Source organism: Kwoniella newhampshirensis, chromosome 9 (genome assembly GCF_039105145.1).
Source record: "Kwoniella newhampshirensis strain CBS 13917 chromosome 9, whole genome shotgun sequence".
NCBI lineage: Eukaryota > Fungi > Basidiomycota > Tremellomycetes > Tremellales > Cryptococcaceae > Kwoniella > Kwoniella newhampshirensis.
The window spans coordinates 1,150-27,821 of record NC_089963.1 but is presented as its reverse complement, the minus strand read 5'-3'; the positions used below and the strand labels follow the sequence as shown (position 1 = coordinate 27,821).

General features: G+C 52.0%; 11 protein-coding genes across 11 annotated transcripts; 6 read left to right on the top strand and 5 right to left on the bottom strand.

The window, feature by feature from the left end:
- Window positions 1-504: 504 nt before the first annotated feature.
- On the bottom strand, window positions 505-2,679 carry IAR55_004703 (uncharacterized protein; the record flags this gene model as incomplete). Its single annotated transcript, XM_066947800.1, has 5 exons — window positions 505-813; window positions 872-1,807; window positions 1,862-2,109; window positions 2,169-2,318; window positions 2,592-2,679. The coding sequence occupies 5 exons, from the start codon at window positions 2,677-2,679 to the stop codon at window positions 505-507; spliced, it is 1,731 nt and encodes a 576-aa protein (XP_066801259.1).
- Window positions 2,680-4,203: 1,524 nt separating this feature from the next.
- Window positions 4,204-6,084, bottom strand: IAR55_004702 (uncharacterized protein; the record flags this gene model as incomplete). The annotated part of the gene is made up of 10 exons (XM_066947799.1): window positions 4,204-4,307; window positions 4,365-4,426; window positions 4,488-4,587; window positions 4,665-4,844; window positions 4,901-4,930; window positions 4,987-5,027; window positions 5,091-5,406; window positions 5,469-5,625; window positions 5,688-5,839; window positions 6,054-6,084. 10 exons carry the CDS (start codon window positions 6,082-6,084, stop codon window positions 4,204-4,206), a joined length of 1,173 nt encoding a protein of 390 aa, XP_066801258.1.
- A 1,105-nt stretch (window positions 6,085-7,189) lies between these two features.
- On the top strand, window positions 7,190-9,001 carry IAR55_004701 (uncharacterized protein; the record flags this gene model as incomplete). The annotated part of the gene is made up of 7 exons (XM_066947798.1): window positions 7,190-7,477; window positions 7,547-7,612; window positions 7,682-7,734; window positions 7,791-8,007; window positions 8,061-8,488; window positions 8,778-8,855; window positions 8,911-9,001. 7 exons carry the CDS (start codon window positions 7,190-7,192, stop codon window positions 8,999-9,001), a joined length of 1,221 nt encoding a protein of 406 aa, XP_066801257.1.
- Window positions 9,002-9,104: 103 nt separating this feature from the next.
- On the top strand, window positions 9,105-10,382 carry IAR55_004700 (uncharacterized protein; the record flags this gene model as incomplete). The annotated part of the gene is made up of 3 exons (XM_066947797.1): window positions 9,105-9,230; window positions 9,305-10,219; window positions 10,275-10,382. The coding sequence occupies 3 exons, from the start codon at window positions 9,105-9,107 to the stop codon at window positions 10,380-10,382; spliced, it is 1,149 nt and encodes a 382-aa protein (XP_066801256.1).
- A 442-nt stretch (window positions 10,383-10,824) lies between these two features.
- IAR55_004699 (uncharacterized protein) lies at window positions 10,825-11,547 on the top strand (the record flags this gene model as incomplete). Its single annotated transcript, XM_066947796.1, has 1 exon — window positions 10,825-11,547. The coding sequence occupies one exon, from the start codon at window positions 10,825-10,827 to the stop codon at window positions 11,545-11,547; it is 723 nt and encodes a 240-aa protein (XP_066801255.1).
- Window positions 11,548-12,269: 722 nt separating this feature from the next.
- On the top strand, window positions 12,270-16,182 carry IAR55_004698 (uncharacterized protein; the record flags this gene model as incomplete). Its single annotated transcript, XM_066947795.1, has 14 exons — window positions 12,270-12,447; window positions 12,504-12,678; window positions 12,734-13,500; window positions 13,549-13,694; window positions 13,750-13,863; window positions 13,913-14,431; window positions 14,483-14,547; window positions 14,600-14,765; window positions 14,813-15,085; window positions 15,137-15,194; window positions 15,254-15,600; window positions 15,654-15,694; window positions 15,749-15,968; window positions 16,030-16,182. The coding sequence occupies 14 exons, from the start codon at window positions 12,270-12,272 to the stop codon at window positions 16,180-16,182; spliced, it is 3,222 nt and encodes a 1,073-aa protein (XP_066801254.1).
- Window positions 16,183-16,245: 63 nt separating this feature from the next.
- On the bottom strand, window positions 16,246-17,583 carry IAR55_004697 (uncharacterized protein; the record flags this gene model as incomplete). Its single annotated transcript, XM_066947794.1, has 7 exons — window positions 16,246-16,584; window positions 16,645-16,800; window positions 16,866-17,030; window positions 17,087-17,140; window positions 17,195-17,407; window positions 17,468-17,493; window positions 17,556-17,583. The coding sequence occupies 7 exons, from the start codon at window positions 17,581-17,583 to the stop codon at window positions 16,246-16,248; spliced, it is 981 nt and encodes a 326-aa protein (XP_066801253.1).
- Window positions 17,584-18,676: 1,093 nt separating this feature from the next.
- Window positions 18,677-20,536, top strand: IAR55_004696 (uncharacterized protein; the record flags this gene model as incomplete). The annotated part of the gene is made up of 9 exons (XM_066947793.1): window positions 18,677-18,851; window positions 18,905-19,011; window positions 19,069-19,289; window positions 19,340-19,412; window positions 19,462-19,644; window positions 19,700-19,819; window positions 19,879-20,036; window positions 20,095-20,446; window positions 20,516-20,536. 9 exons carry the CDS (start codon window positions 18,677-18,679, stop codon window positions 20,534-20,536), a joined length of 1,410 nt encoding a protein of 469 aa, XP_066801252.1.
- A 507-nt stretch (window positions 20,537-21,043) lies between these two features.
- On the top strand, window positions 21,044-22,750 carry IAR55_004695 (uncharacterized protein; the record flags this gene model as incomplete). The annotated part of the gene is made up of 5 exons (XM_066947792.1): window positions 21,044-21,270; window positions 21,319-21,375; window positions 21,433-21,980; window positions 22,027-22,661; window positions 22,715-22,750. 5 exons carry the CDS (start codon window positions 21,044-21,046, stop codon window positions 22,748-22,750), a joined length of 1,503 nt encoding a protein of 500 aa, XP_066801251.1.
- Window positions 22,751-22,854: 104 nt separating this feature from the next.
- On the bottom strand, window positions 22,855-23,973 carry IAR55_004694 (uncharacterized protein; the record flags this gene model as incomplete). The annotated part of the gene is made up of 7 exons (XM_066947791.1): window positions 22,855-23,005; window positions 23,059-23,222; window positions 23,268-23,285; window positions 23,337-23,403; window positions 23,448-23,711; window positions 23,760-23,872; window positions 23,920-23,973. 7 exons carry the CDS (start codon window positions 23,971-23,973, stop codon window positions 22,855-22,857), a joined length of 831 nt encoding a protein of 276 aa, XP_066801250.1.
- A 311-nt stretch (window positions 23,974-24,284) lies between these two features.
- IAR55_004693 (uncharacterized protein) lies at window positions 24,285-25,905 on the bottom strand (the record flags this gene model as incomplete). Its single annotated transcript, XM_066947790.1, has 7 exons — window positions 24,285-24,681; window positions 24,732-24,928; window positions 24,986-25,113; window positions 25,179-25,546; window positions 25,611-25,706; window positions 25,765-25,791; window positions 25,844-25,905. The coding sequence occupies 7 exons, from the start codon at window positions 25,903-25,905 to the stop codon at window positions 24,285-24,287; spliced, it is 1,275 nt and encodes a 424-aa protein (XP_066801249.1).
- Between the last annotated feature and the right edge of the window lie 767 nt (window positions 25,906-26,672).

The following is a 26,672-nucleotide window of genomic DNA, read 5'->3' as shown; positions in this document are numbered from 1 at the left end:
TGTGAGTCGCTTCCAACATGAGGCAATCTACCGAGTCGCGCTATCTGTTATCTCGTAAGGGCGCTATCGACTCGATGCAACTTTTACCGTCGGCTGCGGATGCTTTCGCCGCCAGGAAGCACGCAGCAAGATACAAGTTTAAACGATGTGGACCCTAGCATGTGGTCCTTCACTATAGGCAGAGAATGTAATGAGTCGCACGAGATGAGGCCACGAGTAAACGGATCCAACCAGCAAGCATAGTCGCAGCGATCATTCAATGCTTGTCTTCGATACCGACAGGCTGGTCATCAGCGCGATCGCACGATGAGTGTGTCATCGGCGAGAAATGCCCTTGCACGCATCTGCATCGCAATGCACCTGGGCAAGTAGAGAGGTAACAGGTTGCATAGTATAGAGGTTCTAGAAGACTAAATGATAATATTCCAGACCAACCACACCTATGAGGACATCACCTCCGAAAGACCCAATCTCCTTTCAGATAATTAACATGTATACTACTACTTAAACCCTAGAGTCGCCCTCAACGTGGGTAGCGTTCTGCAAGTGCTTGCCCTTCTCGACAGCCAAGGTACCGTCCTCGGTGAGACCCATGTCGGCGGCGAAGGTGCCGTGAGGCCTCCAGCCAGCGGATCGTCGAGGAGAACCGACCTCCTCCATCATTCGGTCGACCTGCTCAAGAGTAAGACCCTTGGTCTCCCAGACCATGAAGTAGGCGTAGATGATACAGAGGATACAAGTGGAACCCCAAAGGAAGAAGACCTTGGACTTGAGGTTGGCCTTGTCAGGGGAGACGAGGTAAGGAGTGATGACCTAAGAAGAAAGGTATCAGCATGATACCAGGACAATCTCAGGGAATTTGATGACTCACAGTGATGATACAGTTCCAGAGCCAGTTGGAGGCGGTGGAAAGCGCGACACCTCGAGCTCGGATGGGAATGGGGAAGATCTCACCGACAACGACCCAGGCGGCAGGTCCCCAGGTAGAGGCGAAGAAGAAGATGTAGATACAGATCATGGAGATCTGGAGCTTGACGACAGCGGGCGACTGGCTGACAGTACCTGCGATGGCGCAGATGAACTCGCAGATAACCATACCGAGAGCACCGTAGATGAGGAGCTTTCGTCGACCGAACTTCTCGATGGTGTAGAAGGAGAGAGGAGTAGAGCAGACGTTGACCAGGGTGGTGATCAATGAGATCAAGAAGGGGTTGGAGATTGTTCCGAGGGCGGTGAAGAAGACGGTACCGAAGTAGAAGATGAAGTTGACACCGGTCCACTGTTGCATCATCTGCATCGAAGTACCAAGGATGGTTCGTCGCAAGTTGGAACCGGGGTTGAAGACGGAACCAGTGAAACAGGCCATCCAAGAGCTGAAGTATCCGGTGGCGGGGATCAACTCGGTCTCGTACTCGTGGTTGGCGACGATCTCAGCGAGCTCCTCCTGGACGTAGGTCGACTCGACCGGCTGACCTCGGACTGTGGCCAAAGCTCGGGCAGCCTTGTCGAGCTTGCCGTGCTTGACGTACCATCGAGGGGACTCGGGAAGGAGGAAGAGACCGGTGGCCAAGATGATGGCCCAGAGGAACTGAACGGCGATGGGGATTCTGTAAGAACCGGTGTCGTTCCTGTCCTTGGTGGCGTAAACGACACAGTTGGCAAGGAGGATACCAATGGTGATACAGAATTGGTAACCGGAGACAATGGCACCTCGGACCTTTCGAGGTGCGATCTCGGAAAGGTAGAGAATGATGATGGCGGAAATGAAACCAACACCGAAACCGGCAATCAATCGACCAGCCACAAACTAGACGGTCACGTCAGCGTCGCACATGTATTACGTGAATGAGGTCGTACTCACCAAGCCGAGACCAGAGGTAGAAGCGGTCTGGAGGACACAACCAACGCTGAAAACGAGACAACCGACGATAATGGTGATCCTTCGACCGAAGTAGTCGGCGATGTCACCAGCCATGAGAGCACCGAAGAAGGTACCAGCAGAGAGAATGGAGGTCATGAGAGATTGAGTGGAAGCAGAAATGACGAATTGGGACGAGGGCGTTGTGGCGGGATCGAGACCGGTGTGAAGACGGATGAAGTAAGGCATGGCTAACAGAGTCAAGTCAGCCAAAAGTGGTACGCCTCAATCAGAAGAGATTGCTACTCACCGAGGACACCTCCCATCCATCCGGTGTCGTAACCGAAGAAGATACCACCGAACGAGGCGAACACACAGAGGAAGTAGGCTCGAGCAGTGATGGGCGCCTCAACCCGATCGGGGTTGGACGTAGCGTGGAGGACAACTCCACCGCCGGGCACTATAGAGGTATAGATGTCAGTGAGAGGACCCAAGCAACAAGCAGTTCGCGGTTGCCACTCACTTGTGAAAGGTTTGCTGCGGTAAAGGTGAGAAGAGATGAGAGATTTGATTGTTGATGGGCGAAAGTTGACCGTCTCTTGATTTTCTCATGGCTCTGTTATATCCTTTTCCCGCACCCTTCGATGGCTGGATCACCTGATGCTCTCTCGTGTTGTTGTAAACTTTTTCCCATCCCCCATCATCGTCGTTCGTCGTTTTTGGATTTGTTTACCCTTCCGTGCCCTGGGTCCCCCCGCTTTGGCAAAACCCGCTGGGTGCCCCATATCCGGGGCATTGGAGGAGAGGACAGTCTGAGACATATGGCCGACCGTCCCACACAATACACGATCATCACCGGGTCCGCAGCCAAAGCGGAAAGGGGAAAGGGAAGGGGATTCATGTGGGGCACAATGTACCCAGGCACGATGGGACGAGCTTCGCTACATGCGGTAAGAGACAATTCATGATTTGGTTTTTTTATAGAAGCGAAGTTGCCCCTTTTCCTCTTGGCCAAGGCGGGACTCCAGGGGAGGAGTAACGGAGTGGCAGAGTGGTCTGCGGGATGAGACTCGGGGTAGGAACCAGACAGAAATTGCATTTCGACCCCAGGAAAAGGTACCAGTCAATGCCGTGTTTGCCGAGAGAGGTGCCCTATGACAGACAGGAAACCTAAAAAAGAAACAGAAAGAAATCGAAACACACACAAAAAACCAAATGTTCCTTTGCCATTTCCGATTTGCCCGGCTTTTGTACCATATGGCAATTTACGTCAACTGCTCTTTCGATCGGAAGGACAACTGGCTGGTCTGCAAGGTCTAGGACTGTTCAGTGGGTCAGTGCGGACGCTTCTAAAGCCGCCTACGTTATGATCACGAGACCGTCACACCGGTTAGTCAGTTGCCGCAAGCGATCACTCAAGTTTGTTACCCTGTTTCGCCCTGCATCTCTGTCAGAAGCAAGGCGGAAGAGCAGCGACACCACGCGTATCTGAATGGCCGAAGGACCACGTTCGAGACAAGCTTAGTAATCGTTTGATCGGGACCGGCGGTCTGTATGTCTGTTTGAGCAGGACGGGAGCGGCGAACGATATACGATACATGGACCACCACTCGCCGCCAGTCAATGGCCTCGTCAGTCAGTTCCCGTCACCACGATTGGGAAAGGGCGGGAAGCGTGAGGATGGGGTGTGAGTCGGAACAGAAATTTGGCATGTTCTTTTTCGTCTATTTCAAAAGAGCGCGGAACAGGACGATGATCGGCGCAAGTTTAATGTTCGGATACAGTTACGTGCAGCGGTGTATGGGACAGGGCAAGAAGGCAAGAGGATCGAATGCAACGAGTGAACAGAAAACAAGACGTATGGTGACCGTAAGCGAGATGCCCTGCCCGAAACTCAACAGCGATCGAGCTCAACTCATGGGACAAGCGGAGATGAGCGATAGGTACCCCGCACACGGTGGCTGTGATCGAGCACAAAGACCCCGTGAGCGTCGAATGAAATCTACTCATTTGCGATGTTGATTGTGGCGTCTGGTCGACACTAGCGCTATCGCATACGGCCTCTACGACTCCGTGATCTTGTGGAAGCATGCGTCGAGAGAAAGAGTCGGGCGCTCCGAACATGATTAGTGCAGATGGATTACTCATCGCGCATACCGGATCACTGGGTTGGAATCGTTCTGAACTTATCTTGACTGGACATTTTGGTACAACGGGGAAAGATGGAGTCTACTTGACCACGAGACCGTCCTTAGCCGCATCCCCAATCTTGACATAGGGGTCTGTTGACTCCCAAGCCTCCAGAGGCCACTCTGTACCCTCTCCACTGTTCTGGCGGTCATAAGTTATAATTCGCTCAGTCCTTCTGGCAGATCCTCCTCCTTGTTGTCTAACCAAATCCGGATGAGATGACGCTGGTTCTTCTCCGAGTCTTCAGATGATGTCCGAGCTGATCATGCTAGTCCATCAGCTCAACAGAGTCTCCAGCTTGGCTCGCTGTGCGTACCGTGGAAGACGGTGTGATTGTTGAAATACTCGAGATCACCTTTCTCCAAGTCCAGATCGAGGCTGAACTTTTCTGCTGTGAAATGGACAGCGTCGAGAGCCAGATGCTTCGAAGTCCTTGGACAAAGGGGGGACATTCGCCTCGGCCTCGTAGAAACCAAAGTATGGACGACGAGAATAGTTCGAGATGATATCTCCTTTGTGCGAGAACCAAAGTCGCTTTCCTGGAGCAGACGAAGGGGACTCAGCAGCTTGCTCGTCGTCGAAATGAAAAATGCTACAGCACAGTATCAGCACTGACCCTCTGGATACTGCTTGTTTCTCCAGTCATCTTTCGCAAATTCGCGAACAATATCTCTTCGGGTCTTAATCAGCTCGTTGTATGTCTGAGCGACAGAGGACAGCTGGGATAGACCTCCACTTTCGGCCACACCGAGAGTGATGAGACCGACGATACCAGCACTGCCGTCGTTGTGGAAGACTAGAGTATCAATCTGTCAGGGGAGATCATCCCGATGACTCGAGAAGCAGACTCACCCTGGTTCCCGCTGGTCTGACCCTTGACAGCTGCCAAAGAACCGTCATTGGTCGAAGCCGCACGGCAGAACGGTGATGACACTCACTGATGGCAGGCCGTTTGTCTTCCTCGGGGTTCGTGAGGTCACTGAGAAACGAACAACAGTCTTTGGACCTTTGGGTCAACCATGAAGTACAAGTGACCAATCACCGGAGATGAACAATGTTCTGCTTGCCCTGTTTGAGCCTCCTATCCGAGATATAGGACGAGATACCAGCGAAGATTATAATCTGCTTCTGCCTGCACCCCTCGTCGACCGGCAGACCTGTGAGAACACGGAATCCCAGTCCGGTCTTGACCTCTTGAGAAGTTTTGTAGAAAGCTTTGTGCAGATTATTTTCGACGGGAATAGGGAAGGTACTTTGCTTGATCTCTTGGTTGGGGAGAGAGAGCGATATGAAATGGTCGTAGGCGTTGTTCAAGACGTCTACGTCCTCCGGAGTAAATTTGTACAACCATCGTTCCGCTGCGATTGATCCATAAATCAGAATGGCGCTTCCAAACTAGTTGCGTTAGTATCTCACTCACGCTCATTCATCAACTCATGACCATCCCAAAGACTTGCAGGAGTGATTTGTTCTGGGTAGCCCGCAGCAAGGCAATCGTCTTTAGACTTCGCATAAGCCTCCTGGTCGGATGTCCACCACTCGAGTGAGGGCTCATACGCAGTCTCGAAGATCTTCCTCTGCATGGGAACTCAGCCTCGCGTCTCATCGATAACGTCCATGACGAGAGGAAATCTCTCACCTTCTTTTCCTCCTCGCTGAGCTTTTGTTTTTGTACATGTGTGAAACGGTAATCCTTTAGCTGAGCAGGGGAAACGGAGAATTCGTCATGGAGAGCTGAAATTGACGCTTGAACAGCTGCAGTCAACTTGATCTGTAAGTTACCTACTGTGACTGGCGACGTACGTTGAGCAATATGTTGATCAGCGGTCACTCAGAGTACTCAGTTGCTCTCGTATATATCTGTCTGTATGCATCTAGTTCACGGATTCTCTTCAAGAGGATGTGTTATGCCATATTACCTCATACGCAAGACGTAGCAAAGTGACGTGCGATGGCGATCGGACCTCAGACAAAATTGACGAGAAGGAATCTGCTGGTGATTCACCACTCTTCTGGACTACATCTGAGCCTCGCATGTTGCAGGGGCCCGGTGAGAGAAGCTCTTCAGACCAAGAGGCTACGCAAGCTAGATCACAACAGATGTAAGCTGGCGTGATGGTGCAAGATGACCTCCTATGGTCCCGCCCCGTGCCACAAGCAAGGCGTGAAATCACCCTAAAAAGGTAGAACCCTCCATGTTTTACCAGACCTCGCCGGTATTGCTACGCTAGGGCCGGTCCAAACCATGCATGCCATTTCGTCGACTTCTGCTGGTAGCAGCAGAGTCAGCTCCACCATCTCCATCATGGACCTCAGTTCTCTATCTAGCAAAGCTCACGCATCCATTTCGTCAAGGAAAGCCGCTCAGATAGCGGCTTCCTCCGACCCGTGGTCATAGACCCTAACAGTGATCTCCCTGGTGCGAGCGTCATTACGGTTCAACAGGCCTGCAGTCCCGCAGCCGTCATCGATCATTTCGGGCGGGTCACTTGGTTTCCGTTCCAAAACGAGGTTTACTGATTGCGAACATACTCAGTATGCCGGTCGCTGCTCTTGCTTTCTACCTGATTTACGAAGCGTTGACTCACGGCGGTCGTTGCAAATCTCTCTCGTTTCGACACGTCAATTGCATATAATGGCCTAAACGAAACCGCACGAGTGACCTTCTCCCTTCGCGAAGGTCAAAAGGCTGACAGAACTCTGTGCTAGTGCCCAAAGCCCCTTCGTGCATGTCCCGGCAATCATCAACAAGCAGCCCTGCATGCCATTGCTGTAGTGGCTCATCAGCCCAAAGGGTAGGCTGAACCTAAACTCATGCAGTATGTCTGTGCAAATGGCGCCGCCTCGACCTACTGTAGGAGCTCGTGAGAAGTATGTATCCTCCCTCCATGTGCCCCGAACCACACCTCAATCTGTAGCCATGGTCTGTTTTCATGCATCATCGTTAGGAGCATAAGCGTGTCGGTAGAGTAGACAAGTCTGGGACATTTTCGGCTCCCTTATCGTCGGGCCAGGCACAGGAGAGCAAGTGAACTGACTTGTGGTTGACGGCGAGTTGACTCACTTCCACATTTCGGAGCATCTATATAACAGCCAGATCATCCTTCCATTCCCTCTTTCTTCCGTCCATAAAGCTACATCATGTCTGATCCAAGTTCCACCACCGACCCAACTCCCACCGCAATATACCACATCGCCTGTCATTGTCAGGACAATGTTTTGAAACTCACCCTGCCCATCAATCCAGAGACCGGCGCTCCATTGGCCTTTGACGAAGGTGGAGTATGCGACTGCTCGCATTGTCTCAAGCGCCGGATCGTGTGGGCATTCGCACCCAAGGGAAGCATGACCATCGTCAGAGGTATGGGGAAAGATGGAGCTGCTCCGACTCAGGAATATCGGTTTGGAGCAAAGTCTTTCTCTCATCATGTGCGTCGCCTCATCGATCATACGTTGGTATCACGTAGTTTGGCTGATGTGAGACCGCTATTCGACCAGTTCTGCGGTAGATGTGGGACGTATCTTCCAAGCAATCCCAAGGAGGATTCCGAAATGGGGTTCAATGTCAGTGGTCTCATTCTTCTGTCGAGATGCTCGCAGGTGATGGTTGCTGAATCGTAACTGTCTGAACAGCTTCGAGCGATTCGAGACCAGAACTTCGACATGTGGAAGATCCCTCTCAAGCTGTATGTTGACTCAACACTCCGTTCTCGGTTCATATGCTGACGAGTGGTCCCTACAGTTACTCTGGCATCAACCGCCCCCCACCTTATCAACCAGTCACGCTGTCTGACCTCCCAGGTGCGGAACAGTATCTCACCGAACTCAATCAAGATGACAGCAAGTCGACCAAGATCTATGTGGGTTCTTGTCATTGTCAAGCAATCAAGTTCGCGACGAGAGCGGAACCGCTAGAGAAGGTTGGCATCACTGATTGCTCGTGTTCCATCTGCGTGGGGGTGAGTCTGCTTGTGCAGAACCGCCATTCAGAGCTGACATCTCTCGTGACTAGAACGGAGCTCTCTGGCTGTATCCCAAACGTGTCGAAACGGTGTTCTACCCATCTACATCATCCGACACGCCGTATATCCCAGCTGAGGGATTGTTGACCAGATATACATTTGGGAAGGGACAGAATGGCCACTACTCATGTAAGACCTGCGGTTGTCATGTGTTTGAGTATGCTCCTCGTCCTGTCCAGGATCCCCGACCGACCGAGGGGATCTCGGCTGAACGACTCGCTGCAAGACCCCCCTGGACTCCAGAGAATGGCCACAACGGTTCTTTCGGAGTGAATGCTGCGTTATTGAATGACATTGGAGATTATCTGGAGGATGCTTCCGGTTTGAACAGTGACATGAAAAGGGAGGGAAACGAAAGGAAATATGCAAAGCTTGGTGGACTTGAAAGAGATGCCGACTACAGGTATGTAGAGCCTCGGTATGTCCTACGTCTGTGATCACTGTTGGTGCGCTTTGTCGTTCCCTATATGTGTGGAGAGCCTCGGATGTATCTACTGTAGTTGTATCAAAGTGGATTGATGAATACAACCTTGAGGTTACATGAACACCGCTCATCTCGGATTCTCTTCCTATTTTATATTCAAGTCTGGCAGTCTTTCATTCTCACATCATGTCAGCATCACCCTCACCACTTCATGCTCACCCACCACCGTCCAATGAAGTGCTGGGTGACTGGCTCAACAAGCAAGATATCGTACGACATCCAGCTCTGCAGCCGGTGGAGATGTGCGATGGGGGTGGATGGAGAATGACATCGGAGGACGATATTGGTGTCGGCACAGTTCGTGCGAGTCGTCTACCCTTGGAAACATTCCCAGACCAGTGCTGATAGCCCCACAGTCTGCTCTGTTCCGAAACAAGTCATGTTCTCACATCGTACTGCATCGTTCTCCCTGATCAGCCCTCTGGACCTCGACAATTCTACTTCTAGCGAAATGATCCTCCATCTGGCGGCTTGTCTACTCCACGAACTCCGTCTGGGTACCGAGTCTGCTTGGTATGGATACCTGCAAGTATTGCCGAGGAATATCGTCATGGTCCCCACGTTCTGGGCGGATGCGAGACTGGGAGGGGATGATGGACGAAGGGCGTTAGAATGGCTAGCTGGGACTGAAGGAGAGCGGGAGCTGAGACGGAAAGCTGGTGAAGGTTTGACAATGGTGAGTTGACCATACACAGCAATGCAGCTTTCATGGCACGATGTCCTCTAATGTGAAGTCCCATAATGGTGTAGGAGGATATGGACCGGTATCACGAAACGATCTCGTCTCACCAGCCCCCGACGACCGAACATCCTGAACCCAGTTCATTCGTGTCGTATGTCTACGCTGTATCCCTCGTCATGACACGCGCCGTAGTCATCGACGCCTACCACGGTATCGCCATCGTCCCATTTTGTGACCTCCTCAATCACTCCTCCTCCACGGCCCATACTTCATTCTGCTGCGACGCCTTCGTGTGTCCCATATGTGGTTCCCTCACAGTTTGTGAACACGATTCATCGGATCTGGAACGTCTCGCACATCTTCCGCAGAGCTATATCGACGAGATGGAGGAACAAGGGAACGTTGTGGATATGAGAGTGGTGCGAGCGATCAAGAAGGGAGAAGAGGTGTTCAGCTTGTACGATGAGGGGATGGGAGATGGCAAGCTTCTGGTGGAATGGGGGTTCATCGAGAGGAATGGGGCAGGAGATGGTCTCATTTGGTCGCCAAGAGAGCTTCTCAATGGGACAACAGCAAGGCTTTACATGACGTTGATCAACGGTTCTTACTTGGACGACACTGCTCAGCGGCGGACGGTGTCTACGCAAAAGGACCCCATCAATTGGAGGCTGATCGCACCTCCTGACGCCGAACGGAACCCACTACTCAATGTCTACCCCTCCGGTCGAGTGTCAATCTACCTCCTCACGGCACTGTATCTTCAGCTGAAGGATGATGGGGCCAAGCTTGCAGATGTCGAAGACGCTGGGCGGGAGATAATCGAAGCTGTGGACGAGATTGAGCAGAGACATCTAGGGGACGGTTCGGCATTGACTTCGACACCTGCGCTTCTGGTGCAACACGTCGTCCAGCTGCTAGAGGCTCGAATGTCAAAAGTGTATAGGCCAGATTTGTCGGCCCACGATCTTGTGACCATTAACACAGTACGTTCTTCTCTGTCTCTGACCCGGGATAGCTGGCTGACTGACTAGCTCGTAGGATCTTCCCACAAGTGCCCCACTCGAGCGTATGGCTTTGGGATTGGCAATTGATGAGCGGGCTCTGATGGAGGGTGTATTGTCAAAATGGAGATCGCTGTCGCAATAAGCTCGGTGGAAAGACGATGACTATCCAGTCAAGACGAACACTAGTCTTTGTGTACCCCGTGATTGGTCTCTTATGTCGTCGACTGCTTCATCCCCGTCCGGCGTAGTTGCAGCGAGTGACTTGCCTGGTTTGCTTTCATTTCATACGGACGCCATGCTCCTCATGACATGCCTGTCCCTTGCATATGAACAACACAATTGTCTCTATGCATACCGTTGCAGCCCCAGCACCCCATCCCATAGCTGGTCGCTGTGAAAATCAGGAAAAAAGCGGGAGCAATACGTCATTATGACTGCCTTTGTTTCCCCTTTCTGGACATTACATCGGCCCCACGACTGTCAACAGATTCATCTATTCTATCTATATCCTCTGCATCCACCGGACATCCATCTATCTATTGTCTCGTGCTCATCCTCGTCGCTACCTCGACACCCTATCCACGATGTTCTCCCGAAAGAAGCAACCTGAATCTGTCAAATCCGCTCGACCTACCGAGTCCTCCACCTCTGGACCCAGTTCTGTCACCGGTCGACCTTCTCGAGTGAGAGGTACCGCCGAACGCGCTCGACCACCAGACTCCCAGATCGGTATCGCTCGTCTGTTAGAGGTTTACGATGATTATCCGCATGTGCTCGAGTCGCTGGAACTCACGACCCAACGATTAGAGCTTGCGGAAGAACGGAAACATGAGGCTGATTCACAGCGTGCAGAGATGGAGGCGGAATTGAAGAAGGAGAAGGAAGAACGGATAGCGGAGGCTGAGACGGCGAAGAAGGAAAAGAAAGAAGCCGAGCTGGCTATGGACAAGAAGGTGCGAGGTGAACTCGATCCGAAGATCAAGGACTTGCAACGGCGGCTCAAGCTGGTCGAGGAAGAGAGGGACAAGACCAAGAAGGAGCTGTTGGCGAGAACGTCCAAGATGTCCGGATGGATCAGCGGGATGGAGAAGTTACAGAAAGAAAGGGAACTGGCAGAACAGAGAGAGGTCAAGGCGGCGGAAGACAAGAAGAAAGTGGATGTCAAGTTGAAGGAGATGGACGTGTCGATTTTGGATGGATTGAAGGAGTTGTCAAAGCTTCCGGAGGAGGAGATCAAGCCAGTGATAGCGGATGGCGTCTCCATCAAGGAGAAGACACCATCCATCGTGACGACGAAGAAGCAATAACATGTGAGTTGGCCTATATATGCATCGGGAGGAGCTATGGAGGCAATCGAACGTACAGTTTGCTGACTTCCTAGATCGACTGGTAGTAGCTGTATAGTCTCCCCGACTTCACCTTGAACCGTCCTGTCTTTGAATCTCTAATCTTCATAAATCAATTCCGCATTTGCCTCTAGCAAACAGTCCGCTTTATAGTGCTTGAGATCGGAATGATACCCATGGACATGTTACAAATGGTACTCCGAGCAGTGCTAGCTTTGGCCTTTCAACAGGTAAGATGGCAGCAGCTCCTGTGGTCCATCTTGTTTCCCGTGATCTTGATCCACTTTCAATCCGACTTGTGGTATATGACCCTTTCACACGATTATCTCAGTAGGTAGTCGTTACACAAAACCAATCCATGGGCTGCTCGGGGTCGACCCCCATTCCAAATGATCTGAAGATCAGATTCACTAGATGTTCACGTCACACTTTCTATTCGACGGATCGTATACCATCATCTCGATCGGATCATGATCCATTTCCAGTCGTCCTCAGATCCCTGAGACCGATCTCCGCGATGACAACGGCATATCGATAACAGACGATCCATTCGGCTTGCAGTGCCATTGAAGCATCAACATTTAATCTCACCTTTGAGGAGATGTGAACGAATGGATCACAACTGTCGTACCTGCCGCCGACCTTTTTATTGCGGCTCATCATTGTCACGCTCACGCCTCGCAATGACCTTGTCGTACCTTGTCTCGACAGCAGGACATGCACGACATCAGAATGAGCAACATCCGCACGATGTTCAGACAATTCTTCAGTTGATCAAAGAAGGAGCTGAGGAGTTTGGAGACGAGACGGTGGTTGGCTTCACCTCGCTGTCAGACGACAGATGGCTATGTGACCGGTACTGTGAGTCGGAGTACGATATCGGAGGGATTGTAGATCCTGATTATAACTGGATCCAGCTTTCACAGAGCTGTTAACGCTGTCCAATGAAGTCACAGTCGGTCTTAAAGAATCTGGCATCAAAGCTGGGCAAGGAGGAAACAATATCGTCTCGCTACTGTGTCCGACCGGCCTGGACTTCCTGCTCGCTTGGATCGCTCTCATGAGGATGGGATGCGGTGTCGTCTTCATTGCGTGAGTGCATAGCCGCATGCCCCTGTCGAATGCTGAAGACCTACCTACATCCTAGTCCACAATGTTCTCCCTCCGCAATCAATCACCTGTTGACTTCCACTTCGTCGACACACCTCGTCTACCATCCGAAATATGCTGAGCTCGCCGACCACGCTGCAAAGCTCAACACGGCATCAACCGCTGTACAGTCGTCAAGCAGTATGGGCGCCAATGAAGGCCACAGAAGCGTAGAGATACCAGAACTGAACCCCGATACCGTATCTCACATCTTCCACACATCCGGTACTAGCGGCGATCCCAAGCCTATCCCTCACACCCATCGCCAGAGCGTTGCCGTCCTTCCTCGTAGATCACTCCCGTCATACCTCGCTGGTCCACACCACGATGAATCCATGCCTCCCGGACAATCAGCGGCTTTCACTACCACTCCACTCTTCCACGGTGGGGTGTCCGATCTGCTGCGAGCCTGGATGGCCAGAAGTATGATTTACTTCTATCCCACCTCAGACACTCCTATCACTGCTGAGAACGTCCTCGGTGCGGTGAACGTCTGTCGCTCGGTTCCATCCCCGCTCACTAGGCAAGAACTATCAGAATCTCAGCTGATTGAGAGGGAGAGACGCTTCACTCCGAACTCCTTCCTGTCTGTACCCTACATTCTGACCGTCTTATCAGAAGATATCGACGGACCTGCCATGGCGATGTTGAGACACATGGATCTGGTCAGTACTGGAGGAGCGCCTTTGGACACAAAGGTTGGCGATCAGATGGTGAAAGCAGGAGTCAATCTCTTCAGCCGTTTAGGTAGTAGCGAGTGCGGATGTGCGTGTATCGCGACGAGCTGAGGAGTCACGCTGACTTGAAATCCAGTCTTGCTCACATCGCATAGGGATTACCAGACGGAGCTAGATTGGGAATGGCTCAGAAATGACAGCGCGTATTCTGATGCCCTGGTATTCGAGCCGGTAGACGGCGACAAATGCGAGATGATAGTCACGCAGGGCTGGACTAGCAAAGTGGGTCCAACGTGCCTTTGAAGTATGCTGAGGAGCTGACCAAGCTCTTGAGTAGACAAAGACAAACCGACCGGACGGGAGCTACGCAACGGGCGACCTGTATGAGCGTCATACAACGAAGAAGAACGTATGGAGATATGCTGGAAGGGGGGATGATGTGATTGTCATGGTACGTCCTGTCATTCCCTCAGATGCCGGTCGTACTCATCACCCCGTAGAGTAACGGAGAGAAGGCGTCTCCTGGACCCATCGAGGCTGTTTGCCGATCGTCTGCGCTGCTAGCAGATGCGTTGGTAGTCGGTTCGGATAGGTCTCAACTTGGTCTGCTCCTCTTTCCCCGCCCCGGCACCGCTATATCCGAAGTTCGCGAAAGCATAACCTCAATACTCCTACAAGCCAATCAATCTTCCCCGTCATTCGCACACGTTTCGAAGGACATGTGTCACGTCGTTGAGAGCGACAAGACGTTGCCGAAGAGTAGCAAAGGGACTGTTCAACGTGGTGTGGCGTACACAGTCTTCGCGGAGGAGATACAACGATTGTACAACTTACAGCTCGAGGTGGACCATGTCAAAGAGAAGAGATCCCTCACCCAGATCGCAGACCTACTTCAAGATCAAATACTTGAAATAGCGGGCACTGGTAGGGAAGTGACATCTCTGCACCGGAACACCGATCTCTTCAGTTGGGGAGTCAACTCTTTGATGGCTACGAGGTTACGGACAGCAATTCATCGGGTCAGTCACCCTTTTCACCCCCAGGGGAATGCTATTGACACATTCGCTTAGACCTTCGACACTGGCGATCAAAACTTGCCCATCAACATTGTATTCGAGAAGCCGACAATATCACGGTAAGTGTTTGACAAAACTGCCTTGACTGCTACTGACTGGTCGGTCTGCCAGACTTGCAAAACACATCTTCGATCTCCAAGAGCGGAACGTTGAGGATGCAACATACGACGATTCACTTCGTCTCATGGCCGATCTCGTTGACAAGTACACTCTTCAAGCCCAGCACAGCATACCTTTGCGATCGGAAGAGTTGCCAGAGGAGGGCGGGAAGACGATAGTGAGCTGGGTTTGTGTGTGATTCCCCTGAACTGATCTCCCGGTCAGGTTCTGACAGGCGCCACTGGGTCGCTTGGCTCCTTCCTACTCGTTCGACTTGGTCAATTACCGCTCGACGTCGTCCACAGGATCGTTTGCCTCGTCCGAGCAAAGGACGATAAGGCGGCGCGCACTAGAGTGGAGGACACTCTAGCCAAACGGGAACTGGACCTGGAGTCGAGCAGGTTCGAAGTCCTAGCTGCCGATCTGCCTGCGGACGACTTGGGCCTAGCTTCTACCACTTATGCACGACTGATAAACGCAGTCGACGTGGTCATACATGTAAGCATCACATTGCCTTCAATACGATCCGCTGACTTGAGTTAACACTAGGCCGCTTGGCCTGTCCATTTCGCCAGCGGCTTAGTGTCTTTTGAAGACAGCATCAAAGGCAGGTTGTGTCTTGGCCACTTTGAATACCCGTGCTCACGGTCTAGTCCTTTCCCTTAGGCACTAGAAACCTGCTAAACCTGGTAGCGGCCTCCCAATCGCAATCGCAGTTCTACTACTGTTCTTCTCTTGCTTCAGTGCTGGCGCAGGATACTGAGAGAATATTAGAACTGCCCTCCGATGATCCTACGACTGCTTCTCCGATCGGTTACTCCCGCTCGAAATGGGTGACGGAAAAGATATGCCGTCTTGCCGACGAGCTAGTTGGAATGCAAGGACGTATCCACATACTACGAGTGGGACAGCTCTGCGGGGATACACAGAGTGGTCATTGGAATGAGAAAGAGGGGTGGCCTCTGCTGATACGAACAGCTCAAGTGACGGGCTGTCTACCAAATCTTGAAGATGTGAGTGATCCACAAACAACGGCTTGGATTGCAAATTGACTTTGCTTAAACAGAGACCGTCTTGGTTGCCAGTTGATCTTGCTGCTCAGGCGATGTGAGTGACAATTTAGAACATGGAAAGGCCGAAGACGATGCTGACAGTATACAGCACCGAAGTCGTCACGAGGGTGAACGTTGGTCGATCGCTCTTATATCACGTTGTTCATCCATCTGTAATCAATTGGACCGACATTCTGGATGGTCTACGCGATGCTGGACTGTCTTTTGAGAGGGTTCCACCGAAGACCTGGCTTGCAAAAGTCGAAGCGAGCTCCGAAGACGTTGAGGAGAACCCAAGTCGGAAGATGTCAGCGATGTGGCAAGCGGCTGTGAGTGTCGCTCGATACATTAGTATGACCTCTTTCTGATCCAGATGCGATCCCTCCTCAGTACGGTGGAAACCTGGCGTTCAAGCCAGAGCCAATCGTCGATACCACACACGCCCAGTTAGAATCGACCACCTTACATAATCTCCCTCCATTGGATTCCCAGCATATAGGCAAGATGGTAGCAGCATGGCGACGTACGGGCTTCTTGGAATAAAGCCTCCAATGCATATTCATTTCACTTCCTCATGCAAAGCTGCGGTTTTGACCATACGACCCCTCAATCTTCTCGACCTGTACAAGTGGACACTTCGCACGCATCCTTTTCTCCCGTGTACGGATCCCATCCGTCCAGCATATGACTGGAGTAGAGCAAGCCGGGGTCACCCTGGGCCGTGATGCCCTCAGCTTCTGCGGGTACCCATCTAGTCTCATCTATGGGTCCGTCACGGAAAGCGATCTGCCAGTCCGCATCGGAAGGATTGGGTGTTGGTGCAGGTTGAGTCTTGAGTGGTCCCAGTGACAAAGAATGTCGCTTCTGCTCCGGAGTCGCTCGTACCCAAGAGAGATACGCTGGGTTTCCAGGTTTCACAACGTTATCAGCGACCAAGATGGTGCCCTGAAATTTCATCACTTCAGCTTATCAGTGTAACGACAAGGGTACAGACCTGAGACGTACCGGACCAACCAATCCTTCCTCCTCCATAACCTTCAAGTCAATCGTATACAAGGGTTTCAAATGATCCAGGAATACCATGTCAAACTTCATGGGTCTGGGCATGTTGAGTGTCTTTCGAAGGTGTCTGAGACTCGAGCTGGAACCGCCAATAACGATCTGCGAGACGAGGTCAAGTAAGCCGGTAGTCACTCTCATGGCATTCAGCAACTCTTGTATCTCACCTTGACGTTACGGTCCAATCCGGCGAGCTTCAAAGCTCCTTCTGCTGTACCACCGTATACCTCGCTCTTCTCCAGAGATACGTATCCAGCGCGATCATCCTCTGGGTGATTGGACGTTGGCCAGTCCGCCGGATAGATGGAGTTAGGATGAAGTTCGGGAAGATGCTACAAATAGTCAATGGGCTTCGCACTATGCTCACGTGCAGGCATGTATCACTTACTCTGGAGAAGGAAATTGCAGAGTAGCCGACGTATGATCCCAGCTCGAGTATGAGCTATCACGATGGCCTGTCAGCCAGTCAACACGACCGTATGATGGCGACACTCACCTTGGGCTTCTTCTCGCGGATGAGCTCCTCCACCTGTCGTCCCTTGGTCTCACCGACACTCATGAGGTATCTGTTCTCTCTCTTGCCAAACTCATGTATCGCATCAAGGACTCTTTGCGAGCGGTCTGACAGGGATAAATCGGCCGTTGATTCGGACGACAGCTCCGGGAGAGACTGCAAGTGTTGCAGAAGTTCTTCTTCTCGGCCATCGCCCTGCACATCTGCGTCAGCAAGTACGATCCCCCAGAGAAACTAAAGAAGTCGACGACTTGCATGAAAGACGGTGCCTTGAACTGGCTCTGCAGAGGAAAAGTAAAGCAGTGATCAGCACACACGCGAGTGAGATAAGCTCGCTACTCACCGTGGTATTTGGGAGGAGGTCCTGTCATCTTCGTTTTCAACGCTTGATGATGTTGAGACCACAAGTACCAGCGATGACAGATATCATGGTGAGGTGCGAAACAATTCGCATTCCGCTCCGAGTGTAGGTGGATTTCACACCTCGTGGCATTCGGAATAGCTTGCAGGTCCCGTCCCTCTCTGATGCGATCAAGAACATCATCATCATTGTCCGATGAACCGAGATCGTTTCTGATTGACGTCACCCAATAACGCAATGGACGATGAAAGCCGGTTCGTTCGCCTCGTCGCCTGATCACCATCATTGTAGACCCGGTTATATCGATCGATGATCCGATCAACCCGTCCCGATTAGATAATCTCCCTCTGCTCCTCTCTCGATGGGAAGCGACGGTATGCTCGATCGGGACATTTCAGCGTATTTTCTCTTTTCACTGGAGATTTCAGGAAAAACCCTCCGATGGTGAGAGAAACCTTAGATTCGGAACTGTATCAGATATGAGATTTTGACTGGATTTTTCCCGCTTGTGCGATCCCCTCTGGCACGGCGGAAACGACCACAAGTTTTAAGCTTGTTTCTGGCATTTCCAAACATGACATCGCGGTGTCTGCTTATGGACCCGTCCATACTGCTGCGATCCAAGGCAGTCAAGCTCGATTGGTTCTTAAAGATCGCCTTGACCGACAAGAAGCCCAGTGACATACAAAACACACCACTTGGCGGTTGACTGGACTGTTTGCGTAAAGGGGGCCCTCCCCGGTACATTCGATCGGCAGTGTCACCTCGATTCCGCATCGTGATAACCCCTTCGCATTCTTTCCTGCTTGTCGTCATACGAAGTGCATGTCATCATTTTCATCGGTTACTCTCAAGGCACGATACATAGATTTCAGTCGAAAATCGCTGGAAACGTTGCGGTTGCGCCGGTCTCGCAGAGGCAGTTGGTAACCTTGTCTTTTCACATTTGGGCTGTCAGGGGCGGGACCCGCGATGGACTTCAGCACGTTCAAAACGTATCTCTGCCAGAGTACATATAGTCACCTCGTTCAAACTCAGTCCTCTCCTACCTACCGATTTACCCCTTACAACTTCCCTCCATATCAGCAACCCGTCCTCGCAAAATGTCTGACCTCACTGCAAAAGTCTACAAGGACGCCAAGGGCTCCATCACCGTCGAGGGATATGAGGCTCTCAAGTACAACTTTCACTACACCTCTCCTGTCTTTGACGTCCAGAATGAGAAGCTCGCCGAGATCTACAAGCGATGGGAGAGAGTTTTGATCGTCATGGACACCAGTATGTGATCTGTCCTCTTGAGATCAAAGGCACACCGTTGACGTAGAACACAGTCGTTCATCCCATCTACAAGGATCAGATTCAGGCGTACTTTGACCACTACAAGATCGAGGTTACATGGAAGATCGTCAAGGGTGGAGAGATGCACAAGACCATGGACGTGAGTCGTTAGGGGCCCGTGTCGGTTCCAGTCCTGTACTGACAGAGCGTGTAACAGACCATGCTCGAAGTCGTCGATGCAATGGACTCGTTCGGTATCGTCCGTACCGAGCCTACTCTTGTTGTCGGAGGTGGTCTCGTCACCGATGTTTCCGGGTATGCCTGTGCCTCTTACCGACGATCATCCAACTTCATTCGAGTGCCAACCACTCTGATCGGACTGATCGACGCAAGTGTCAGTATCAAGGTCGGAATCAACCACAGAAAGTTGAAGAACAGGTCAGTGCCATAGATCAAGTACTTTGATTTCCTTCGCTGACATGTTGCAGGCTGGGAGCATACCACGCCCCTCTACACACCTTCCTCGACTTTTCTTTCTTGAAGACATTGCCAGTGGGACAGGTGAGTTCAGCCTCCAAGCTGTAAGGAAATTCCACTCATGTTGGATCAGGTCCGAAACGGTTTCGCGGAGTTGGTGAAGATTGCTTCCGTCGGCGACAAGGCTGTCTGGGACCTCTTGGTCAAACATGGCAAGGAACTGGTCGAGACTGGCTTTGGTTTCAAAGAGGGAGGCGATGCAGTCAGGGCTCCGGGTAAGGAGATCTGTCACCGAGGCATCGAGACCATGTTGGAGGTGAGTCTGGAAGCTTTGTTACTCCAAACGTCCAGATGCTTACATGTTGGTGCAGCTCGAGTCACCCAATCTTCACGAGCTAGGTTTGGACCGAGTCATCGCTTTCGGTCACACTTGGTCACCGACACTCGAGTTGACACCTCGGATTCCCCTTCGTCATGGACATGCCATCACCGTGAGTCAGGCGGCAGATCGCACAGTGCAGAAGCGAGGTGCTGATCATCGTTTGCTCAGATTGACATGGCATACTCCATCACTCTCGCGCACTCTGAGGGACTCATCAACGATGCTCAGAGAGACGAGTGGTTCACACTTGTGTCTTCCGTTGGATTGTCAATGGACCACGAACTCTTCGACGACGAGCTGATCAGCATTGCTACCGATGCCATCAAGTACGTCACCCCTGCTTTCCAGCTGACGTATCCAGCTGATATCCCTTGTCCATCGCAGGAAGACGCGAGACGGTAAACAACGATTCGCCGTTCCTGACGGAGAATTCGGCAAGTGCAAGTTCTTGAACGACGTTCCTATCGACAAGCTCCGATCGGTCCTCAAAACACACAAGGCATTCGTCAAGGAGCGATTCGGATCAGGTGACGGGAAGGAGGCCTATGTCGATGCTGGTGATCTCGGTGCTGAGCCAGAAGCATACGCAAATGGATCCGCCAAGAGCACCAACGGGCACAGTGAAGACGCTGCCAACCCCTTGAAGAGGAACGGTATCGCCGGGAATCACACAAAGGAGGCAGCCGTGTCCGCTGGTGCCGTTGCAGTCGACGGTTCAGGAGACGTTACAAACGGGGTGAGTCACTTGTGGTCCCCGCAAGCACTGCAATCTTCACCCGGCTAACTCAGTTTCCATGCTTGACAGGAAGTTGGTACATCAGCATAAGTCGTGAAATCTAGCATAAGAATTGTGAGAATCCCCCAAAAAGATGTATGTACATCATAGGTGCATATACACGCGTCAAGCAGATGAAATACGGAGAAGATGCAACGAGGCGTACGCATGAATGATTCTGTTTCACGTTGCAATGTCACCGTTCGGCGAACACCCTCTTTCTGGTCTAAGCATTATCAACGTTGATCCAACCCCTCATCGCTGTTCCGATCCAGACCATCAGAGCACATTTCTTGAACGTTAAGATCGGGATCGGGAAGTCGTGTATTTCTGAGTTGGTCCGGTGACAGTTGCAGTCGATCGAATCACCATGACGTGAGGATTCCAGGGTTACGATAATGTCATCGTGCGTGCCTGCAACCGCGGCTGTGATCTCAAGAGTACTCCGAAGATCATGGCGTAGCGACGAACCGAAGATGCATCGTCTGGTGATCACTGCAATTGACCGTCCATTCCAAGTGACATCTTCGGCATACAACCTTCACATATACGGCCCACATGAATCGCCCGATCCCTTCGACGGCACAGAACTTCCTCTCAAGTGTCATCCTACCATGCATGTCCCTAGCAGTGCTACCGGTTTCACTCGCGGCTGTGGCCAGCTGCGTTGCATATGACAGACTTCGCTCGACTTCGGCTCTCGCACCAAGACATGTCAATGGGACTGACGATACGACAGGAGGTTGTGTGATGATCAGCGGTGGTAGGATGTCCAAAGGACTGACGTGAGTATCGGGTGTTTTGAGACGGTATTTTTGCTGATGGTCAAATAGCCTGGCGAGAGCATTCAAACGAGCAGGATGGAAGGTAATTGGAGTGGAGGAAGAAGGGTAGGCATCTGCAGTGTGTCGTCGGAGCAACTGGAGGCTCACATCCTTCCATTGTAGATGGGGCGAACTCTGCCCAATGCGCTTCTCCCGCTGTGTCGACCATTTCTATCTACTCCCACCGGCTGCTCAATCCTACACGAGCTACTCGGACCGGCTGCTAGACATCGCCCAACGTCATGCGGTGACCCTGTTCATACCGGTATCCGGTGCCGGTTCGTCAGTCGAAGATGCTCGGGCTGCAGAAGAGATGACCAACATGACCAAGGGAAAGTGTCGAACCTTCATCCAAGACCCGGAGACGATGTTAGACTTGCACGACAAGGATCGGTTCATGGCTTTGGTGGACAAGTTGGGTTTCAGCATTCCGAGAGGCCGAATGGTGGAGACAGTGGAAGATGCTGTCAAGTTCTTGAGAGAGGACGACATGGAGCCGACATACATCCTCAAGTGTATGGGATTGGATGAGAACAGGGGAGACATGACTTTGTACCCGGTTCGAGGGGATGACGAGAAACTCGGAAAGACTAGAGCGTTGTTGATGGGTCTGAAACTGCCCATTACAAAACAGTATCCTTATGTCTTCCAAGAGTTCATCCCCGGACAAGGTGAGTTATCATCAGCAGAGAAGGCAGGACTGATATGGGCTCACAGAATGGTGCACACACGCTTCGGTTGTGAATGGGCACATCACATCTTTCGTTGCGTGCCCTTCCAACGACATGCTCATGACGTACGAGGATGCTACAAACGAATCGGTCGGTCTACAAGCCGAACGGTGGACAAGCGACTTCCTTCAACGCCTTCAGGACGATCCCACTTCGATTGGCGGACGCCGAAGACTGAATGGACACTTCTCTTTCGACTTTATTTTGTCAACAAAAGATGGGAAGCTCTATCCTTTGGAGTGTAACGCTCGAGTCCACACAGCGGTCATCATGCTACCATTGGATCGGATAGCGGGATGTTACTCCACCGCTGCATCCCAGAAAGAGGTGTTACATCCTTTGCCCGACACGCGACCACGGTCATGGCTCTACAACGATCTGATCATGCGATACCTTCCACTTCTCATACCGTCACCTAGCATACTTGCCCTCCTTCATCCCTCTCTCCCAGCGTGTGTCGTCACCCCGCTGTCAGAACGACTGCCTAGCGAATCTCCATTTGAACTAAGGGTCGATCCGACGCTGGTCGCAGACGATTGGCTGCCGTTCCTAATACTCTGGCATGTCTGGTGGCCGATACTTCTGATCACAAGATGGTGGAAGGGCAAAAAGTGGACAAGGGTAAGCGCAATCGTCTCGGCATGGAGCGATATGAAGGCTGACAGTTGGCGCAGCTGAATGTGTCTACCGGGAGGATTTTCGAGGCATGATGCATAATCTCATGAAGCGTAAACTGTTGGGCCTCAACGGAATGTAACCGTCCATGTAGCATAACGAATGCACGTTATATATAGGTGCCTTGAGAGCCGTACAACTACGGACAGCCAGTTGGGTTGAGACAGACATGTTCGTCCTTGTCCAGCGCATTCAAAGCTTCCATCTGTTCCCTCGAAAGCTCAAAATCGAATACGTCTCTGTTCGAGACGATGCGCACCTTCGTGTCGGACTTGGGAAGAGGGATGAAGCTGGATGCGGCGCCGTCAGCGTGATTTCAGACTCCATCAGCGTCCACACATACCCCCTTTGCAGACTCCACCGGATCAGAACTTGTGCCCAGCTTTTCCCCGTCTCTTCGGCAATCTTGAGCAGCGTAGGGTCGGACGTCTTCTTCGCTTGGACCATGGGCGAGTACGCTTCGAGGGCAATGTTGTGGGATTGGCAATACGCCACGATGTCCGGTTGCTAAGTCTTGTCAGCGGACAGTCCAGAACAACCGATCCGACGCACCTGACACCACGGATGCAGCTGTGAAACGTCAGCGAGAGCTCTCCATACTGACCCATTGAACATACATACCTCGATTTGGTTGACAGCGGGAGCGATCTTCGCGTACTTTTCCATCTCCTGAAGATGTTTCACCCCACTGCGATTTGTTAGCTAGCGGTCTTTAAGTCCAAGTCAGCTCACTAGTTGGACACTCCGATAGCCTTCGCTTTACCCTGTTCTACCAGATCCTCCAAAGCCTTCCACTGCTCCTTCCGCTTCTCTGGTCCCGCTGTCGGCGCATGGATCAGGAACAAGTCCACGTAGCCGTGCTCTGGGTCGATCTTGCCCACACTCTCATTCAGTCTCTCCACGATCTTGTCAGCGTGACCTAGTTTAGTCGTGAGGAAGACGGATGATCGGTCGACTTTGGATGATTTGATAGCAGATCCCACTTCGGCTTCGTTGCTGCATGAAACGTGAGCTCATGCTATCTGATTCCCTCCTGACACCTACAAGTACCATTGAGCTGAATCGATATGCCTGTAACCCGCTTCGAGCGCAGAGGTCACCGTTCGTTCAGCGACTTCCGGTGCCGAAAGGTAGACACCGAAGCCCAATTGCGGGATCTAACAACGGGTCAGGTGACATTGACTTCTTACAAGTGAGCACTCACCTCTTTCCCAGAGCTCAGAGCGATGGTCGTGTCGGGGCTCAGAGTGGTAGGCATGTTGGCACGGGGTCGTGAAATGTGGAAGCAATATGTCGAATTATGAACTTTGGCTTGAGCTCACGAAATATGTTACATGCAGTTTTCGATGACGATCGGTGCGGTGACGGCTATGATCAATGCCGATCGGAAGCTGGGCGGGATCACACACGTTGTGCATGCATCCAAGCAGAAGCCAAGCCCCTCAATGCATACTTCCTTGAGCGTCGCGCGATTCGACTACAGGCTAGAATATCACGCCATGCATGTAAGTCACACGCAACAATCTACATGCTTATAATCTACACCGACCCGATGGATCCACTATGATTCTATTCCTGCTTCTCAGTGCTGACATATGAACGGTCCTCGTGCCCATCGACAGGCTTGCTCTCATCCTTCTTGCCAGTGATGGCGGCGACCAGGTCATTGGTTTGGCTCTCGTCGCTGAGGTCAGGGATCGGCTTGTTGTGCGCAATGGCGGACAGCTGAGCGATCGCCGTTCCGGTCTGAACAGCCGCGGGGACTTTGTTCTCCTTGGCAGCATTGACCTTGCCAGAGAGCAGATCTCGACACAGGTACGGCTCACCGCACAGAGGTCGAGCAAGACCGACCATGTCGGTGGCGCCGGACAAGAGAGCACCTTCCATCGCTTCTTTGCTGCGGAAACCTCCAGTGACACAGACCCTGGCGGTGCCCTTGAGCGCGCTCTTGATTGCCTCGGAGAATCTGCCGATGAAGGTAAGCATGCACCACACTGACCGGCAGGAAAGACTCACTCGACGAAGTAACCCTCTCGCTTCTTGGTTGACTCTTTCTTGTGCTCAAAGCTCATAGACTCGTAAGTACCACCACTCAGCTCGATCAAGTCCACACCAGCTTCTTCAAGCAAGACAGCAACGGTCTTAGCTTCGTCTGGAGTAAGACCACCCTCGCTGAAGTCGGCAGAGTTCATCTTGATTCCAATGATGAAGTCCTGTTGGGAGATCAGCAAAGGCGCAGGCAAGTTGTAGCATTTCGTTTCAACGCTCACCTTGGGGACACGCTTCTTGATGGCCTCAATGACTCGGAACACAAGCCTTCGTCGGTTGTCCAAGCTACCTCCGTAGTCGTCAGTCCTGGTGTTGACTCGAGCGGACAAGAACTGGGAGAGTAGGTAACCTGACATCAAACGTATATTAGTGGATGTGCCCGATCGACAGCAGAGAGGGCAGAGAGGAGCCCACCATGAGCAGCGTGCGCCTGGGCACCGTCGGCCCCCGCCTTGTAGAGGACTTCCGCGCCATACGCCCATGCCTCGACAAGCTCGTCGATCTCCTCTAGCGTAGCGGGACGCGGTTGACCGAAGTGCATGCCCATCATGTCGGGACATCTGACATCGCCCGAAGACACGGGGTGGTCATTGACATCGAAGGGACACTGTCGACCACCGTGTGTGAGCTGACCAATGACCAGACTGCCATGCGCCTTGCTCGCAGCGACAACGGGCTTGAAAGCCTCGACTGGGTCCCAAGATGATCGGCGGTCGATGATAGCATTCCCAGCAGCCTCCAGAGCAGTACGGTCAATGGGAATGTTGCCGAGGATGATGGTTCTGAACAGAGGTGTGATATCAGGATCGAGGAACTGAAGCACAATGCGACATACGCAAAACTCACCCGATCTCGCCCTCTCCCCAGACCTTGTAGAGGTGGTCGTACTCAGTAGTAGGCTTTCCCCTTTCGTTGAGATCTTCCTTGGAGAAGGTACAGAGTCTGGGGATGCATGGTCAGCCGAAAGCAGGCATAACAGAGCCATCAGACTACAACATACCTCTCGGTCATAGCTGACTTGAGGAAGCTGTCAAGAAAAGTCAGTCTGATGACGTATTTTCCGGTTCGTCGTCACTCACGCATTTGGTGCGACCTTGCCACTTCTAGAGAAAGTGATTGATTGAGCGAGGGGCGAAGTCATTTTTGAAGTGTGAATGCAACTAACTCGGTGAGTAAGGAGCGATAGGTGAATGCAGTCAACGAAAACAGCAAGAGCAGGCTAAGTTATAGATCAACGTCCATCGAAAAAGTGCTGGTGGGTGACAGACCTCCTGTTTTTCCGGATTACAAAGTTTTTCCAAACCTCCGCTTTCTGCTTCAATATTCCAATCGCCGTCATTGTCACACGTCACCCCACGATGTATATCCCGGTCTGCATGCGGCGGTGCATCTTCTCGGTGTATCGAGTCGATATCAGCGGTGGATCCGAGCAGTCATGGAAGATGACTCAAATGTTCCGACCGCCATCACTGGGGGTGGTCATGTGCTGCAAGATTCAGGTATGACTCGCAGATCGACACAACCTCTCGAATAGTTGAAGACCTGGTCGTCCACGAAATACAGCTCTCGTTTCGATTGGCACACCTGGATTTCGGCGACAACCAGCCTCGGCGGCTTGTTTACGCTCGGCGATGATCGCGAAATAGTGGGGTCCATCGAGTGGATTCCCTGGCCATCTCGCTTGATATACAATGCCTCGTCCCACGTTATTGTATGTCGGGCATCGGTGGGGAACGTCTCAACGGGTCCGCTAAGGAGACAGAGCGAGAACTGTTACAGATACTCGATATGAATGAAATAACCGTCGATGCCGCCTGCCCCTTCCCCGCCCGTCCCCGCCTCTTCCCGCCCCAGCTCCGCGCACTGGGATCACTGAATCTCCTGTACTCTCATTCAGATTTCATACGT